This window comes from Pteropus alecto, unplaced genomic scaffold, assembly GCF_000325575.1.
Source record: "Pteropus alecto unplaced genomic scaffold, ASM32557v1 scaffold85, whole genome shotgun sequence".
Classification (NCBI taxonomy): Eukaryota; Metazoa; Chordata; class Mammalia; order Chiroptera; family Pteropodidae; genus Pteropus; species Pteropus alecto.
The window spans coordinates 407,726-424,426 of NW_006436280.1; the positions used below are offsets into that span (position 1 = coordinate 407,726).

A 16,701-nucleotide genomic window follows, 5' to 3' on the forward strand; every position below is an offset into this window, starting at 1 on the left:
TAGTGTGGGTTTGTGAAGTAGGTGTCCAGTGGCACAGTCCTGAGAGGGGTTCAGCTGCAGGCCAAATTTAGCCTAAGCCTCTGTCCCTCCGAGGCTACCTGTTAAGATTCAGCAAGCAATCCACAGATGCTGTGCTTATAGTTGCCTCAAAAGGCTACACCAGAAACTGAGGCCAGCTGCCTCCAGTGTGAGTCTAGGCACTGCTCAGCAAGGGGCACCTGACTTGCTGAGGATGTACCTGGATGTGGCTTGGGTAGGGCTGCGAGTTTGGAGAGATGGAGTTTCAGGGAATCCTCTGGGCATAGCGACCTCTCTTATTCAGTTTGATGACGTCACAGCAATGGTGGCGCTGTGTCCAGGCACTGGGAGGGGAAGGGCCCAAGAGGGAACAATGGATACCACCAGCACTTCTGTACAGAACAAGTCTCGCCTCGGCCCTCACTCCGACAGTGTCTCCCTGTAAGTCCCTGGTGCTCCCTGTGCACCACCGAATGGGCACTGGTGCTCAGAGTGAGCAGGTCCGTCACCATGAAAATCTGCTCATGAAAGCGGCCCCTTTAAGAGGCTTCTGCTGCTGCCGCAGCCTCTGTCTCACTCAGCTGCTCAGGACGGGGCAGTTCCGCGTCCTTGCCCCGTCCCACCCTCTGCCATCGCAGGGTGATTTCTCGAATATCTCCCTAGTTGTATGGCTTGTTCCTCTAGATCCCAGGCAAGTTTTCCTTGCTGCTGCTGCTTGTTTCCATCACAACCCCGATTTGGTCACTAGAGGGATGAAGAGAGCCTCTATCATCTACACCATTTTTCTTCTTCGTAATTTTTTAAACTTTCCCTTTAAACTCCTTCATCACACCTTTTTTTCCTATAAACTGGAATCTAGCTTAACGTTTGGTCAGAGTTGGCAAAAGCATTATAATACCCTTTACTGTAATTGTCCCATATTAAAGTGATTAGAAGGAGGCTCAACCAGCATAAAATTTTTAAATTTCATTTAAAATATTATCTGGTGATTTAACCATGTTTGACCATGAATGGGAAGTAGCCAAAAATCTTTAATGGAGTTAATTGCTCTATAGGAAGCCCTTTCCTTCTTTTTGTGCACAACTGATTCAAAGTTTAAAAAATAGAACCTTTATCATTTTTTGTTACAAAATTGCTAAGTTCTTATTAAATGGTATGTGTGTGGTCATCATTTATTCTTTTAAAAAAGTTTTTGTAGGATTTAGGGTTCTAATTCTTTTCACAGTCTGTTGCATTTCCATGTTATTAAATTCCTATATCTCATTGATGAGGAAATTATACATATTAGTATGGGGCAGTAAACAAGAAATCTAACATCTGTACCCTTTTTGTAATACCTTCACACTCTGTTTTGATTTGATTTTGCCCTTCGGAAATGCTTTCTTAGGTTTGTTTGTTCATCTTTGTTCCAAGACCCAAGATATTTCAAATCCCCTGAGACAGCGTTATTAATAATGGTACCTGTTGTCTTCTTTGTATTATTTACTCTGAATTTTTAGTAAAACCAGAAATGAGTTCAGTGCCTGTGTTGACTCTCCATGTACCGTTTCAGAAAGATTCTTGTGCCAAACCTACTCTTCCCACCAAATGCAGCATTACATAGCTGGTATAAATCCTTTTCATTCTTCCTGCCCTTCTCAATGACAGTGACTTTGCCACTCCTGGAAGAGTTGGGTTTAGCTCAAGTGGCAAATAGAGGAGAACCTATAATTATCTTTATTCTTTTCTAGAATTAAGATAGACTTTTTTGGTTTATTAACTGGTATATTAAGTAGCATATAATCATCAATATTAATTTGTTACACATTGGATACAAAGTATTATGCAGTTTATGTGAGTTCTGTAATTTAGTGGTCACGAAAGTTTGCTCATATGTACAATATAGCTAAATTTGAATTGAGGTTAATCGAGAGTTTGGTTAGAGATAATCTAAACATTAACCACCTTTACTGGCTAATGTCCAATCTTTTTGGTAAGTCCATATTTTGGAAAGTCACTTAGAATGAGAGTTATGGAGCTTGTAATTTGTATTAACAATAAATTACTTTCCTGTGCTATTTACTCAAGCCCTCATGTGCTATAAAAGCTTATTGACTGAACAGCTAACCTCTGTAAAAATCAATCTCGGAATCAGCATGTTTTGGCTTTAATGAATATTTCATGCATGTAACATTAACATAACTAAAAATAAATTCAGCACATAAGAATAAAGTGGACTAGGAAAGTGTTTTGGGGTTCATCATAGAAATATTTTGAGTCAAATCCAAGTATTTAAGAAGCATGTATCACTATATTAGGTGAGCAGCCTCTTTCAGGAGTAAGGGACATCATGAGTAAAGGTTAGAAGGTGAAAGCCAAAGGACCATGTATGAACAATTATAAGATTTCCCTGGGAAGAGTAGAGATTAAGGATAAGAGTATATAAAGCTGATTAGGTAGGGTGGGGGCAGAGGAACGAGGGTCTTGAAATCAGCAGATGAGTTTATGCTGGAGCCAGAGGGCATCTAGAACCATCGGAAGGCTTTGATGAGTGCTATGAGCTTGTAAATGGACACATTTAGAGGAGCATTTCAGTGTTGCTTATAGACTAGACTAATGGAGAGACCAGATTTGAATGTGCCAGATCTGGTTAAAGGTTTGGATTGTAAATACAGAGATGAGAAAAAGTCGAGGGATGGGTGGAGAAACTGTATTTGCTTGAGGACATGTCTATTAGGAAAACAGTATCAAAAATTTGAAATAACAAGATTAACAACTTGGTGATTAATTCATCCCCAGTGATTTCTCTATTAGGTGTTTCCTTTGTCTTACTGATCTAACCACCCATTCATTTCTGATCCTGTTAGGTGTGTGGTTTGTGTTTCTTCTCTTTATATTTCACATGAAGTAATCCTTTCTAGAATTTAAGTATCCATTCAGTTTTCTGCTTTTTATTTTTAAATTTGAATTTGCCTCTAAATGACTCTTTTATATTATTTTAGCTGCATTTACTACTGGGAAAATTCCTCTACGGGTGAACGTTGGGATGAAGAATGATTTGCAATACATTTTTAGTGTACAAGGTTGCCTCACTGAGGAAATCCTAAACTACGTTCCCTTTTTTAGTGTGATCAATATGTAGCCTTTTGCAGAGAGTGGGCAGGTCAGTTAAACTAAGTAATTAGCAGTCACTGTAGGACTACCTTAGCAGTGTGCTATTTATTAGTGGGGACTAAGTGGTGCTTCTATTTTCAGACTTGAGCCTAGTGTTGAAATAACTATAATTTACATCTACTTTATGCCTGTAGCCAGGGAAGCAAACTCTCAATATAAATCTGCTGTCTTTTTGATTTCTTCTAACAGAGTTTTCTTTTGCATCCATTCATTTAATATATACAAACATACACACACATACGTACACATACATTCAGAGATGAGAATATATATGTACAGAGATTGTGTGTGTGTGTGTGTGTGTGTGTGTGTGTGTGTGTGTTGTGTAATTTTCTCATTTTTAGTTAAGGTGTTTATTCTCTCCTGCTTGACCTACTTCGATAGCTTTTAACAATTCCTTTTGCCTCTATATCCCTTCCATTTTTCCTCTTCAGGGCTGTCAGATTGATCTTTCTGTAATACGGCTTTGGGGCCTGTCGCTTCTTTGCTTAAAGGTAGTCAGTGGCTCCCCCATGCCTGCTGAATGCAGTCCAAATTGCTTTACCTGTTGTTCAAGGTCACCCAGTATCTGACTTCAACATACCTTTTCAGGTTTATTTCCCACTGTTTTTCTCAATATCCTCCCATGTTCCCTACAAACCCGATATAGCTAACTTCTCCCTAATCTCACCTTGTGATATACCTTCTCTGCACCTTTACTTATTTCTGCCCCTTCCACTTGTAACATCCCCACCATATTGCTACCCTTTAAAACCCTGTGAATCTTTTTATTTTATTTTATTTTATTATTAGTTTCAAGTATACAGTGCATTGGTTAGAAATTTATATAGTTTATAAAATGATCCCCCTAATTGCTCTCTCTTCTCTGGCTCTCCACCTAGCCATTACATTAATGCTAACTACATTCCCTATGCCGTGTTCCCCATCCCCGTGACCATCTATCAATTACTAATTTGCCTTCTTTAACCCTTCACCCCATTCTCCCAGCCCCCACCCCCGTCCCCCTCCCATCTGACCATTGGAAGCAACCTAAATGCCCATAAACAGACGACTGGATAAAAAAGTTATGGTTCATATATACAATGGAATATTACTCAGCCATTGAAAAAATAAATTCTATCATTTGCAACAACATACATGGACCTAGAAGTTATTATGCTCAGTGAAATAAGTCAAAGATAAATCCTATGAATCTTTTAAGGGCTAATTAGGTCCCATCTCCATTGTGAAAAGTCCCCTGACAGCCCCAGGTGAAAGCCATCTCTCCTTCCTTTGAATGCTGTTTTGTTTGTTTACTGAGAACTAATACGTATGTATTATAACAATATCAGGCCATAAACTTTGGCACTCCTCATCCCAACTCAGTTGCAAACCCAAGTCAGGGACCATGTCTTTCTCCTCTGTAGCCTCATTTCTCATCCTCCCCACGCCTCAAAGGCATTAGCACAGTGTCTTGCACTGGTAGTGATCACTGCTCAGAACTGCTGTGAGGGACTAGTTTGACAGGTTAGTATATAAAAACTGCCTAGTTTTACTCATCGTATCAGGTGTCATGTATGCATGGGAGGGAAAATTGAGTTTGTCAGATAGATTCTCTACTTGTTACTCTGTAGTCCTAAATTTTAAAAAAGATAGTGTTCTAAAATTGTGTTAAATTAGATATTTGGTGCTTGGAACTAACTTTGACACTAAAAAGTATTGTAATTACAATACTATAAATACTGTATATTTTATAAAGCACTATTACTCTGATTTTTTAAATTTCATCTTATATGCAATATTTCAAAGTCTAGGTAAAGCCACAAAATAATGTTTAATTCATAATGTATCTAGTAATACTAACAGCCTACCCACCATATATCACATGGTCATTTGGGGGAAATGCACTCAGCATTACCACTCACAATGCCAGGGAACACATACTCCCCCACTCCCTCAGTCCCCTACACATCTCTGACAGCAAGATCAGATTTCTCCTTTTACTACCACACCTGAAATGTGTGATTCATACTCAAGTTCTTGGTGGCCCATGGTGGAATTGGAGGATTCCAGTTGGGAGTTGGCTGGGGAGATGTGAGGAGCTTTGAGAGACCTAGACTCTGCTGGCCCACTGCTCCACCACCCCTGGGTTTAGGCTGCTTCCCTGTCCCTATGAGGTAAATATAGTTATCCCTATTTTAGAGATGAAACGAAGGCTTTGCAAAGTTTAGTTACTTGCTTGATGTCTGTACAAAAGTAACGAGGCAGAACAGAGATCTGTACCCAGGACTGTACCAATGCCTGTACTCTTTCCACTAACTCTGCCGCCTTGTAACTGGGGTTTTTCACTGTCTTTAGCCTGCTATGGAGTGGAATACATTCTCGCAGCATTTTTCTGCCTCTTTGTTCAGGAAGCAGTCATATTGTTCTTTTTGAGTTGTCTAAGGGAGCATAGTGGTAATGACTGTGGAGTCAAACCTGAGTTGTAATCCTGATTCTGCCACTTACTACCTATTAGTGTGACCTTGGGCAAATAATTTAACCTCTCAGAGCCTCAGTTTCTTCATCTGTAAAATGGGAATAATATCACTTTGCACACGTGCGCAGACTGAGTGACATTGTATATGAGCACTTTGCACAGTTCCCACTACATGGTGGAAGCTCCCTAAGTGGTGGCAGTACTTATTGTTGTGCTGCTGTAATTGGATTGTAGTAATAACACAAACAACAGATGGTTTAAAAGCTTTCTAATTCAGTGCTTCTTCCGTCTCCCCTGCTTTTCTTTTTTTTCTCTTATACTTTATAAGATAACACAATAGGAATAAAGATGGATGTTCTGAACCACAAAGATCTGAAATGAAATTAATTTACATTTCAGAGGGACCACCATATTTAGAGACTCTAGGGGCCTTTGAGGAGGAGAGTGGGTTTGGGAAGATAGAAAGGAGTGTGGCTGGCTAGGGTGAGAGGAATGACAGAGAAGAGAAGCATACCGTCTCCTGAATGGCCATAGTCAGGCTCACAACCAAATTCTCCCGTTGAAGTGGCATTATGGTGGAGCAAGAAGCCACATGGTGCCATAGCAGGGCCTGCCTCCAAGCAGCACATAAAAAGGAAACATCAGTGGGCATTTGGCCAGGTCAACTGACAGCTGCCAAAGGACACAAAAGTCTAGGACTGGAAACATGTATGTTTCTTGAATGATAGTCTCAGTAAACTGCACAAAAATTTAATATGCATAATAGACAACTTTGCATGTGAGAATGTGTTCCATTTTCAACAATCATGATTTATCTGAAGAATTCAAAACTATTTAAAACATATGTATCTAGTAAGCTTGTGGGTTCTAATAATACTGATCTATTTCTAATTCTGTAAATTAATTCTAATCATTTTCTATCTGTCAATGACTTTCTTTTCCTGCTCTGCTCTCAGGAAGAAGACAGCTTCCTAGAAAAGGTAATATAATCTGTTGGTGGTTATACGTTTCCCTGTGCTTGATTAACACTTAACTGTGGTCCCTGGAATTTGTCCCTAGGCTTTCCCATATGAAAAACCTCTAACTCTATGAAAATCCCCCAGAGTCTTGCCCGCTGTCTTTTAGTATATCTGAAGTACAGGAAAGATATGTACTATACTGGTCCAGTCATTGAGACCCAGGACATAAAAAGCAATAGGACTCAAGGTTCCAGACTTGTATTTTTGAAATGAGAAGTAAGTAAAGAGCAGTCTGGTGGTATCTGAAAGCTCATGAGTTGGAGCAGGATACCATTTAGCTGTCCTCCATTTCCAGTGATAGTAAAACCAGAAGTGACTTTCTGTTGCAGTAAGAGTGATTTGAGGTTAGTGATAATGTAATGAATTACCAAAAGAATACCCAGATATGGTCAAGAAATAGAGCGTAGAACAGAATCATAGAGCTGAATGAGCTCATAAGGGATTACTGGTCCAACTCTCTGCCTTCAGACAGGGTAAGGTGTTTTCTCCATTTTAATTGATGAGGCAACCAAGGTCCAGCAAGATTGTGAAACTCACTAGAGTCATATACTGCTCCTGACATCAGGGGTGTGAGCTAGAAAGGACAAGAACCCAGGTCTCCTGAATGCCTAGTGAAAGAACCTAGTAAGGCACTCCTTCTGCAGCTTTCCACCTCTTTGAGCTGGAGAGTGCCTGGCTCGACACAGGGCTATCAAGCAGGGAAGCATATGCTTGAAAAACATTTTTAAAGCACTTTCATACAGTATCTAATGAGACCTCCCCATTTGGTGGAGTTCAGGGATTTTGATGATGGGGATGATGTACTGTTTTTATTCTTCTGTTATTGACACTAAGGTTAAAATGTTTGGGCTTATCAGGTACCAGATGTGTCTCACTGAAGGAAAACAAAGTGTACCTGGTTTCCCTTTGAAAATTAGAGTTCAGGATAATTTGTGGATTTTTAAAAAAGTATTGTTTCTTTGCACGATCTTTCTCTAGACTTTGAGGATATAAGTATGACGTTTCATATGGTCACACATTAATTTGAAAATGGATAGTGGATGGTGTATATAACCTACTGACATTTTATTAACCTTTTTAAACCACTAAGGATTGTAACAGCTCTGCCTCCCAGCCGTTTCCTGTTAATAGGCCATGTTCTATCTTTTCATCTTGGACAGTGTCTTGTGTTGCCTTAATACCTTAGCACCAATTGGATGTCAGATTTTTTTAAGTACATGCATGAATCAGTGCTGAATAATTTATATATGGTAAGTTTGGAGGCATCTGCTAAAGAATCTACATGTGTTGCATTTGGTTAAGGTGAGCAGAGTGCATTATGAATGGTGTTGTGGCTCAGATATCATGTGGATGCCTAGATTTAATACTTACACCTGGAAAAAAGTTAGTGGATAAGCCACTGATAGAAGCTCTAGGAAACATGAATATCAAGTGATAGAAGCCCAGGGAAAGAAAGAAAAGAAGCAAAGTTAATGTAGAAAAATTAGATTTTAAATGGTAACCAGCTGTCATGCTCCCTTCTCTTTCTCATTCCCTTAGACACAGTGGCTTTAAAAGGCCACCAGTGCTTACTGAAGAACTTAATGTTAAGAACAGCCCTCAGCTCTGCAATAGTAGACAAAGTCTCTGGAAGTAGAGAAATGCTTCTTTTCTTTCCCTTATAGCCACATGGCTGGAGGTTGTGGATGGAATTTACAGAATTTCCTCGTGGAGGAGGGGGAAAGACACAAAACATTGGTCACTGTTTTCTCCCCTAGGATTTTTCTGAAGGCTGCCTTCAGATGCCTTTTAACCTATGCCAGACATCTTTTTGATATAATTTATATTTGACTGTATAAACATAAGATAATTGAGTTTATTCCACTGCCATTTTCAAGTTTAGATTTAGTTATTGATTTGCTCTATTTCTCTTAGATTCTTTCAGGAGAATCTAACAGAAAGTAGAAAGATAGGTGAAGGTAGTCAAAACCACAAGAAATCTTTGCTGAGCTATCAGTGTGAAAAATAACTTCTGGACTGAGACCCTAGACTTTTCATAGATTTCTGGCTCTTGCTATGCTATATTCAGTTTACTATTTTTGGATTTTAAGGTTTATGACTTCTAGTACATTACGATTAGACCTATCAAGCCTGAAATAGTTCATGTATGTAGGTCTATGTGGAAAATTGTCTTTAATTCCTGAGGACCACAGAACCTCATTTAAATCAACAATGAAAACTATAATATTTATGATTAAACCTGAAAGAAGAATAAATTAAAAGTCAACAAAAACTTAAGTAGATGCTGCTCTCTCAGAGTACTGTGTTAACAATTATAATTTAATGGTCTGCAAGTCTCTGGTGGCCTATGGACTCTACCATGACTGTATTGCTGGTCTCAGTGTCACCCTTGAGAGGATTTATAACACACAATACAATGATAAATAATATTAACAACACACAATACAGTGATAAACATATTAAACCTAAATGGAACGCTTAACAGTTAAGTGAAGCATCTAAAAAAGGAGATCTTCTAACTGTGGGAATCAGTAACAAGTACCTTCTAACCAAGGGTGTCCCCAGTGTGAATAAAAAACAACAAAATCTTGAGACACAAATGTCAAATTGTAGCCATATAAAGCAGAATTTGAAGCTTTACAGACAGAAGTTTTTATTGAGACCCCTTTGATTCTCATTGTTTTTCATCTCTTAGGAGAAATCCCTTCTGCAGATGGTTCCCTTGGATGAAGGTGCCAGTGAGAAACCCCTTCAGGTCCCCAAGGAGATCTGGCTTCTGGTAGATCACTTATTCAGATATGCCTGTCACCAGGTAAATGAGAGTGGGCCTGCCCTGCAACTTTGGAAGGTGTGTGAGTCCAGTGGGAAATACTAATACCTCATGTCAGTATAGAGCTTTTAATGTTCCCAAGCTACCTCCACAGAGCAGCGCTATCAGATTGCCTGAGAAGATGGAGGTATCCCTGTTTACAGATGTGAGAGCTGAAGCATGCAAGCTAAGTGATTTACTTAAGACCACAGCATAAGCATAGTGGCAGAGCTGGGTCCTGAACCCAGTAGTCCTGTCTCCTGACTACACATGCTTTCCCCTGGACCACTGTGTTCCTGAGTCTATTATGCCTGCTTTAGCCTGTACCTGATATCGTGTAAGCATTGCAGATGTTAAAGTTCAAAGCAAACTTGAAGTCCATTCTTTAATTTGGTCCTCATTTTTCTTTTAAGTCCTATCTCATATACTAGCCACTCCCAAGCCATTCCCTCAAAAATGAGGAATTTCTTGGGACTAAATTGAAGGGCAATGTGTCTTACCTACTGAAGAGTAATAGAACTTGAAAGCAAGGTTTGGTATGGACATGCCATTTACTCCTGCCCTAGCATTCCATAGTACAGGTCTCCCCTGCTATCTGAGAATAGAGAATTCCTATGAAACTTTTCATAAGCCATAAAGCAAAGAAGCAATTACCATTAATTTATATGAAAAAAGTCTTGAGTGTTCCCAGACCCAAAAAATAACCTACCAAATCATACCAAGTAACACATAAAACCTAAAATAACACTAACATAGTAAAATCAGGAATGCACAAAATAAATGGAGATAAAGCACAAATACTCACAACATAGTTCAGAGCTATAGCAGCTTGATGCTGAGATACTGAGTGTGGTTTCCGGGGAAGGAGCTTGGCGGGGCCACTCTCACTGCTAGGGATGTATGCTGCTTGTATAATAGCTCACCGCAAGTCAAACACTGAATGTTAATTTAGCTTTTCACCTTTTCTCATAAAAACAAAAATCTTCAGATTTCTTTTAGTAAAGCAAAGTGGCATAACACGAAATTTCAAAAAGTGGGGGATACCTTTATCGGTGTTTGAATGTGGTTCTGCTTTGACTCTGCCTTCTACTTGTCAAGAGACTAGAAGTGTTAACCCCTGCTCTCCAGATCTAGCCATCTAGGCCCTTACAATATCAGGTACAGGCTAAACCCTTTGAAGATAATTTTCTGGTTTGAAATAAAACTTCACATGGATTATAGAGATGATAAGAAGAGGCAGCACCATTGTCACACCTCCATTCCTAAATCATGGATACACATACCACCCTTCCCTTTATTTTGTGCTGCTCTCCTGATCTCTGGGTAGTCTTCAGAACCTTAGGACTTTTTATCATTCCTTGTGACCTCTTTGGTAGGAGGACCTGTTCCAAACCCCTGGAATGCAGGAAGAGTTACAGCAGATCATAGATTGTCTAGATACCAGCATTCCTGAGACAATCCGTATCCTTTTCAACAAAGGCTTAGGAAGCTGAATGAGTACTTGGCCAAGCTCCTCTTCTCACCTACATTTGATTTTTGTGCTTCCATCTTTATTTTCTTCATAACTGCCTTTTATTATAAGGTAATCATGGACTATACAGTTCTTTCTCAGTTTGTTTCAGGAACTTTTGACCTCTCTGTACCAAACTCTTACTGAAAGGAATCAGGGGTAAGTAACTTTTAATAAGCATAGAACATAGGACCCACAGCACTGGTACTGTTCTGTTTCAGGCCACTGATGAGGCCACCATGTGTCCTGTCACTAGGACAGGAAGGAGGATGGGAAACATCAGCAACTAGTTTCTAGGACTAATCTAGTGTGGACTGTCATTGTGCAGGCTATATTCCCTTGACTCTCAAGTTGGGCCAAACCTTCCAAGAGTCTGATCAGTTCTGTAACAACTCAGCTGCAACATACCTGGGCCAGTAAAATATCAAACCCTGATTAGGATCACTGTGCCAGGAATAAGAGGAAGGAAACCATCACTGAGGGAGCTTGAGGGGAGCAAATCAGGTGTCTGTGTGCCTTTTTTCTCAGAGCTTCTTTCCCTTGACTTAAGTCAATCCAGCTGGCAGTAATCACTCTGTGGCTGAGGCATTGCTCATTTTCCTGGAAGCCCTGCCAGAGCCGGTCATCTGTTATGAGCTGTATCAGCGGTGCCTGGACTCAGCTCAGGATCCCCGGGTCTGCCGTCAGGTGAGTTTTATTGTTCTGAGGATGTGTTTGGGGCAGGGTCCCCCACAGAGAAATCATTGATTTTACAAAGCCAGATGGTTCAGCTAACTATGTGGTAGAATGAATCTGGATCTGTTTTTCATGGCAGCACACCAGCGCTGGGAGGTGGGACCCATAAATTTTAGGTTGTGTTATTTCCTATTTGGCACCTTTTTCCAGTTTGTCTATTAAGTAGGGTGATAACCTCTACCCTGCGGTAACATTGCTGAAGCTGATCACACATGGAATTCTGGCTGACATTACTTGTGAGCCTTTCTTCTTTTTGTCTTCTTGGTGTTACAATAGCTGAGAATACCTCTGAATCAGACTAGTATTGGGAGGTGCTCCTATCCATGCTAAATGACATTGCAGCGAAAATTATTCAGCTTGGCAGATGCCATGGGTACCTCGCATTTTCCCGTTATAGGGAGATGGGAAAAGACCATATTAACACTGACCTGCTTGTGAGGTAGGGCGTGTGTATGAATGTATGATGATGGCATGGCCTGGTACTGAGTGGACTGGGGCCAAACAGTATGACTGTTCTGACTTGGAAGTTATCATTTGGCTGGTACTGTGTTGGTCATAAGTAAATCAAAGAGGGTTGGGACAGGTGAATGGGGTCCTGTAAGGGTTGGATTATAAACTAATTATATGGCAGCTATAAGCTCTTCTAACTCCTGTTTTCCACCTATTCTCACTGCCTACCCCTTTTTTAAAAAATAGGTGATTTCCCAGCTTCCAAGATGCCATAGAAATGTCTTCCGTTACTTGATGTCATTCCTTCGAGAACTCTTAAAATTCTCTGAATGCAACAATGTCAATGCCAACATGATCGGTAAGAGTACTTCATAAATGGCCACAGCAGGTGCTGGTCGGGACCATCTGAATGGTGTACACAGTGTATTCTGTCCTTAATGTGTAGGCACAGGACAGTCACTTCCTTCCCACTGCCCTCATTCCTTAGCCCCTCACCCCTGTCCCTGAGGCTTTGCTTAGATCATCTATAGCAAGAGATTTCCCTCCTTTTCTTTCCTTGCCCTCTAGCTACTCTCTTTACAAGTCTTCTCCTAAGGCCTCCACCCAACCTGATGACAAGACAGACTTCAAGTGACCGCCAGCGTGCTATCCAATTCCTTCTGGGTTTCCTGCTTGGGAGCGATGAAGACTAATAAGCCTTTTTCTTTTAACTACTCTCCAAGATTCTAGAGGTGGAAGATCTTAAGTACCAAGTATTTCAGAATGATTTGCAAAGTCATGCCACAGGATGGGTTTACTGCAGAATTCCGAGGCTGTTGGCATGAAAAAAGTTGTTTCTAATGCGAAAGGAAGAGAATTTCCTAGTCCCTCCTTTACCATATCCTACACAGAAAAATACCTTTAGACTTACATTGCCAAGCCAAAGTTATCATATTTTGGTGTTTTTTGTGTTCTCTCTTTATAAAGCAAAGAGGTCTGTATTTACACTTCTTTACCTAGGGATGTGTTTGTTGCCTCCTGCCCAGCTGTCATGATTGTCTTTAGTACCTTAGGCCTAGATTCTGAGATGTTCCTTTTCTAGGCCTATAAACACTACTTGTTGTAGCTCAGATTTGTGTGTAGTCCTTCCTCTAAAGCACTTTTGCCCCCCCTTCACCATGTCACCCCTTTGCACTCCACTTCACTAGTATTATCACATTGAAGGAAGTCTGAGTAAGGTTAGTGACTCCTTCGGTGTCCCTAACAGTGAGGTGAGAGCATCTACATGTGGTTATTACATGCATTTGTGCATTTCTACTATAATGGTGTCTGTATGTTTCTGTAACATTGGCCTTTTCATAGATCTATACTGGATGGAACCATATTCTCTTGTCTTAGACCACATCTAGTAGTAGAACCTTAGAGACTATTAGAGATGACATCCCATTGATGTGAGAGAATCACAGTCAGAATGGAAGTACTTTGAAAATTTCAGGAGTGAGAATATTCATGTTTGACAGATCCTGCTTCCTACCATCCCTTTCTTTTATTCAAATTTTACATGAGAACTAATTCTGGGTGTCTATGGGACCTATCCCCCACTTAGAAATCCACCTCTGGAGCAACACTTGTACCACAGTCAGAAAGCAAGTCTGCACCTCAAGCAGACCTTTCTAGAGATACTGCTGCTTTCTCCAGTAAGGAAATACTGAGGATAACCCTTGGACCCCTCTTCAGTCTCCCAAAGTACAAGGGGGCGGGTATCACCTCCTCCCTCATCAAGGCTGACTGGGTTCAACAGCTAGCTCCCTTTGGCTCCCAGCCACTTTGTCCAGTGCTGTGTAAGAGAGACTGTGCAGTGAGACCAGCCAAGCACCTTTCTCTCCCATCCGAGAAAACTCTCTGTGGGGCAGTCCTTTTTTTTTTAGTCTATGTTGGTTGGCAAACCAGCCACCAGCCACTGACTACAAAACTGCCTGGTGCAATTGGCTTCCTCCTGGTTTTCTTTCTTTAAAACCACCCTGAGTCCACTCATGCTTGCCTGTTACCATTAAATCCAAAGATCCTAAAGGGCAGGTGCTGCATCTGGTCTTGGGCTTTGACTCCTGACTCTTCGAGTATATTGGAGGAGAGAGCCAGGAAAAATACCACAGCCGAATGGTTCTCCAGTTTCCCCATCACTTATAAGTTGAGTTCTTTGAGGGAAGAAAAGGTACGTATCCTGCAATAGACTGATTAAACCCTTTCCTGACTGGGAGTTATGGAACTAGGAGTCAAGTTATTGGTGCCACATAGTTGTACAATAGAAGATGGTAAGCAGAACACTTTGGTTATCTCTATTAGGCCAGAAAGTGACAAGGCCATAACACAAAGACAGGGCAATGCCTGTCCTGGGCCCATTTTCTAGTATGTTGCCAACCTGGGACCTCTGGCTGATCAAGGATGTGGTTAGTGGGGGCCATGTGCAGCATCCTAGCTCTTCATAAAGCAAATGAACTAATTTGGTTTACTACTTCGACCTTTTTCAGCTCTGGTCCTGGGATGTACACAGGGTTGAGGGATTTAGACAATCTAGGTAGCGGAGACAAGAAATAGAACAAACATAAGAGAGATGCCTCCCTACTGTGCCTCCTCTAGCACCTCAACCTCTAATCCCTAAGTACCTCTAATGTACTAGTACATAGCACCTCAGAAGTAAAGAGTTCATATCCAACTGGTAGGGAAGTGCTCTGTATCTATGGTTTTAGAGAAGAAACTGTTCAAACTCATGTGGTGATGTTGCATTAATGTCCCTTTCACTGTTTTCTGATTCTTATTCTATAATTATTTGTTATATTTCCCCAGAATGTCATGGTCACTTAGCAAAGCTGCTAGTGGGATTCTGTATTTTGTGTCATCTTTTTTATTATTTATTGCAAATTTTTCTCTGAATAAATATATGTTGTGAAAAAATCAAAGTGTGATCTTGGTGAAGAACTGAGGAGAGAGACATGTCCCTGAGTCCCATTTGCTGCAGTTCCCACAGCTACACCTGTACTGTCATTTCCTGTCTTACAGAGAAATCTCAAGAATTCTCACTATATTTACCCTTGGAGAGTAGAAGCAGCCACATATTTTCAGAGGCTAATAAAGAAGTCAGTGCTTTCGGAGGCCAACCAAGGATTCTTATTTAATCCTAGATATTCAAGCAACAAAATAACAGTTAGGAGAAAGGATGTTGATTCTTAATGCACATAAATGTCACATTGGGTCAGATCCATGAGCACTCCAGGCCCAGAAATCTGACAAACCTCAACATACTTATTTTGAGAGAACCCAGTTGTCCTTGCCAACATAGCCTCGGTAGTTTCAACATGCCCCCCAAAGAGCCTGTTTTTACATAATTCATTTTGCAACTTCTTTGAAAACAAGTTTTGAACTTTTACTACCTCTTGGAGTGACGAAGTCCACAAATTTAATAACTTTTTTCTCTAATATGAACTCTAGCACTTGAGGGAACCCCTAACTTGAGTGTGGTGCCTTTATTCCCCTGCCATCTCCATTATGGATTTGCACATTCTGATTTCATTCCCTTTGCCACTGAAGGCCTCTGCCAAAGGTTCCTTCTCAACCACGGCCCTCTTCCAGTTCCTTCTGACTGTGAGCTTGACCCTGATGAATGTGCTGATTCAGTGTTGTCATGAACAGTGTTTCTAGCCACACCCTGAAGCCTCAGCAAAAAAAAAAAAGTGTTTTTTGTTTTGTTATGTTTTTTTTTTAAGCGATTTCCCCCGTGGGTGGAGAGTGATACACACACAGCTGTTTTTACAGAGCAGCAGGCAATGTGGCAGAGCAGCCTTAGTGACCACCTTTCCAGAGATTGGAAACTGCATCCTGGGCAGCTGCTCCAGGAGAACCATTAAGGCTTTCCTAACTGCGGGGCAAATTGAAGACCTTGTTCTTGGTCTAATCTAAAGCCGCACACTGTCATAGCAGGCTCACAAAGTGTTAGGGAGAGAGCCTAAGTGATGAACTAATCCAATCTAATTTTTCTGATGGGCAAAGTCAGGCTTAGAGGGGACAATGAGGGACTTAGGTTTGATTTGAATGATTACACGGTATATACCTCCCCCGCCAAAAAAAAAAAAAAAAAAGTCAGCTATACAAAATCTGACAAAGAGCTTTCCAAGCAAAGGAAAAAGCAAATGCAAAGATCCTAAGGTAGCAAAACATCTTGCCACGTTCAGGGGACAGCCAAGCAGAACAGTGTGGTTGAGGGGAGATGTTGGATGAGAGATGGATAGGAAGCTGATCACTCAGGCCTTCAGAGCCCAGGGAAGGAGGCTATCTTTCATTAAATGTGCAACAGGAATCCGTGGATGACCAACTTCTCATCAGTCACCAGTTGCAATTCAACAAATATTTATTGAGCACCTGCTAAGTGTAGGCTACTAGGCAAGGTTCTGAAGAAAACCAAAATGAGTATGACTGGTTATCACATGATAAGGCATATATAATATATAATTAGAGGGAAGAAGGAAGGAAGAGGGAGGGGAGGGAAAGTTGAGGAGAGGGGAAGGAGAAGAGGTAT

General features: G+C 40.8%; 1 protein-coding gene across 3 annotated transcripts in view; it reads left to right on the forward strand.

Annotated features, from left to right (window-relative positions):
• Positions 1-15,083, forward strand: part of OCRL (OCRL, inositol polyphosphate-5-phosphatase) — a 54,303-nt gene extending 39,220 nt beyond the window's left edge. For 2 of the 3 annotated variants that reach the window (XM_025046689.1, XM_025046688.1), the window contains exons 19-24: positions 6,586-6,609; positions 9,344-9,460; positions 10,834-10,918; positions 11,527-11,654; positions 12,399-12,510; positions 12,720-15,083. In XM_025046689.1, the coding sequence (XP_024902457.1) occupies positions 6,586-6,609; positions 9,344-9,460; positions 10,834-10,918; positions 11,527-11,654; positions 12,399-12,510; positions 12,720-12,844 (591 nt within the window). In that variant the 3' untranslated portion in view covers positions 12,845-15,083. The remainder of the gene's footprint in view (positions 1-6,585; positions 6,610-9,343; positions 9,461-10,833; positions 10,919-11,526; positions 11,655-12,398; positions 12,511-12,719) is intronic. The other variant, XM_025046690.1, reaches the window with a different exon arrangement.
• Positions 15,084-16,701: the final 1,618 nt, after the last annotated feature.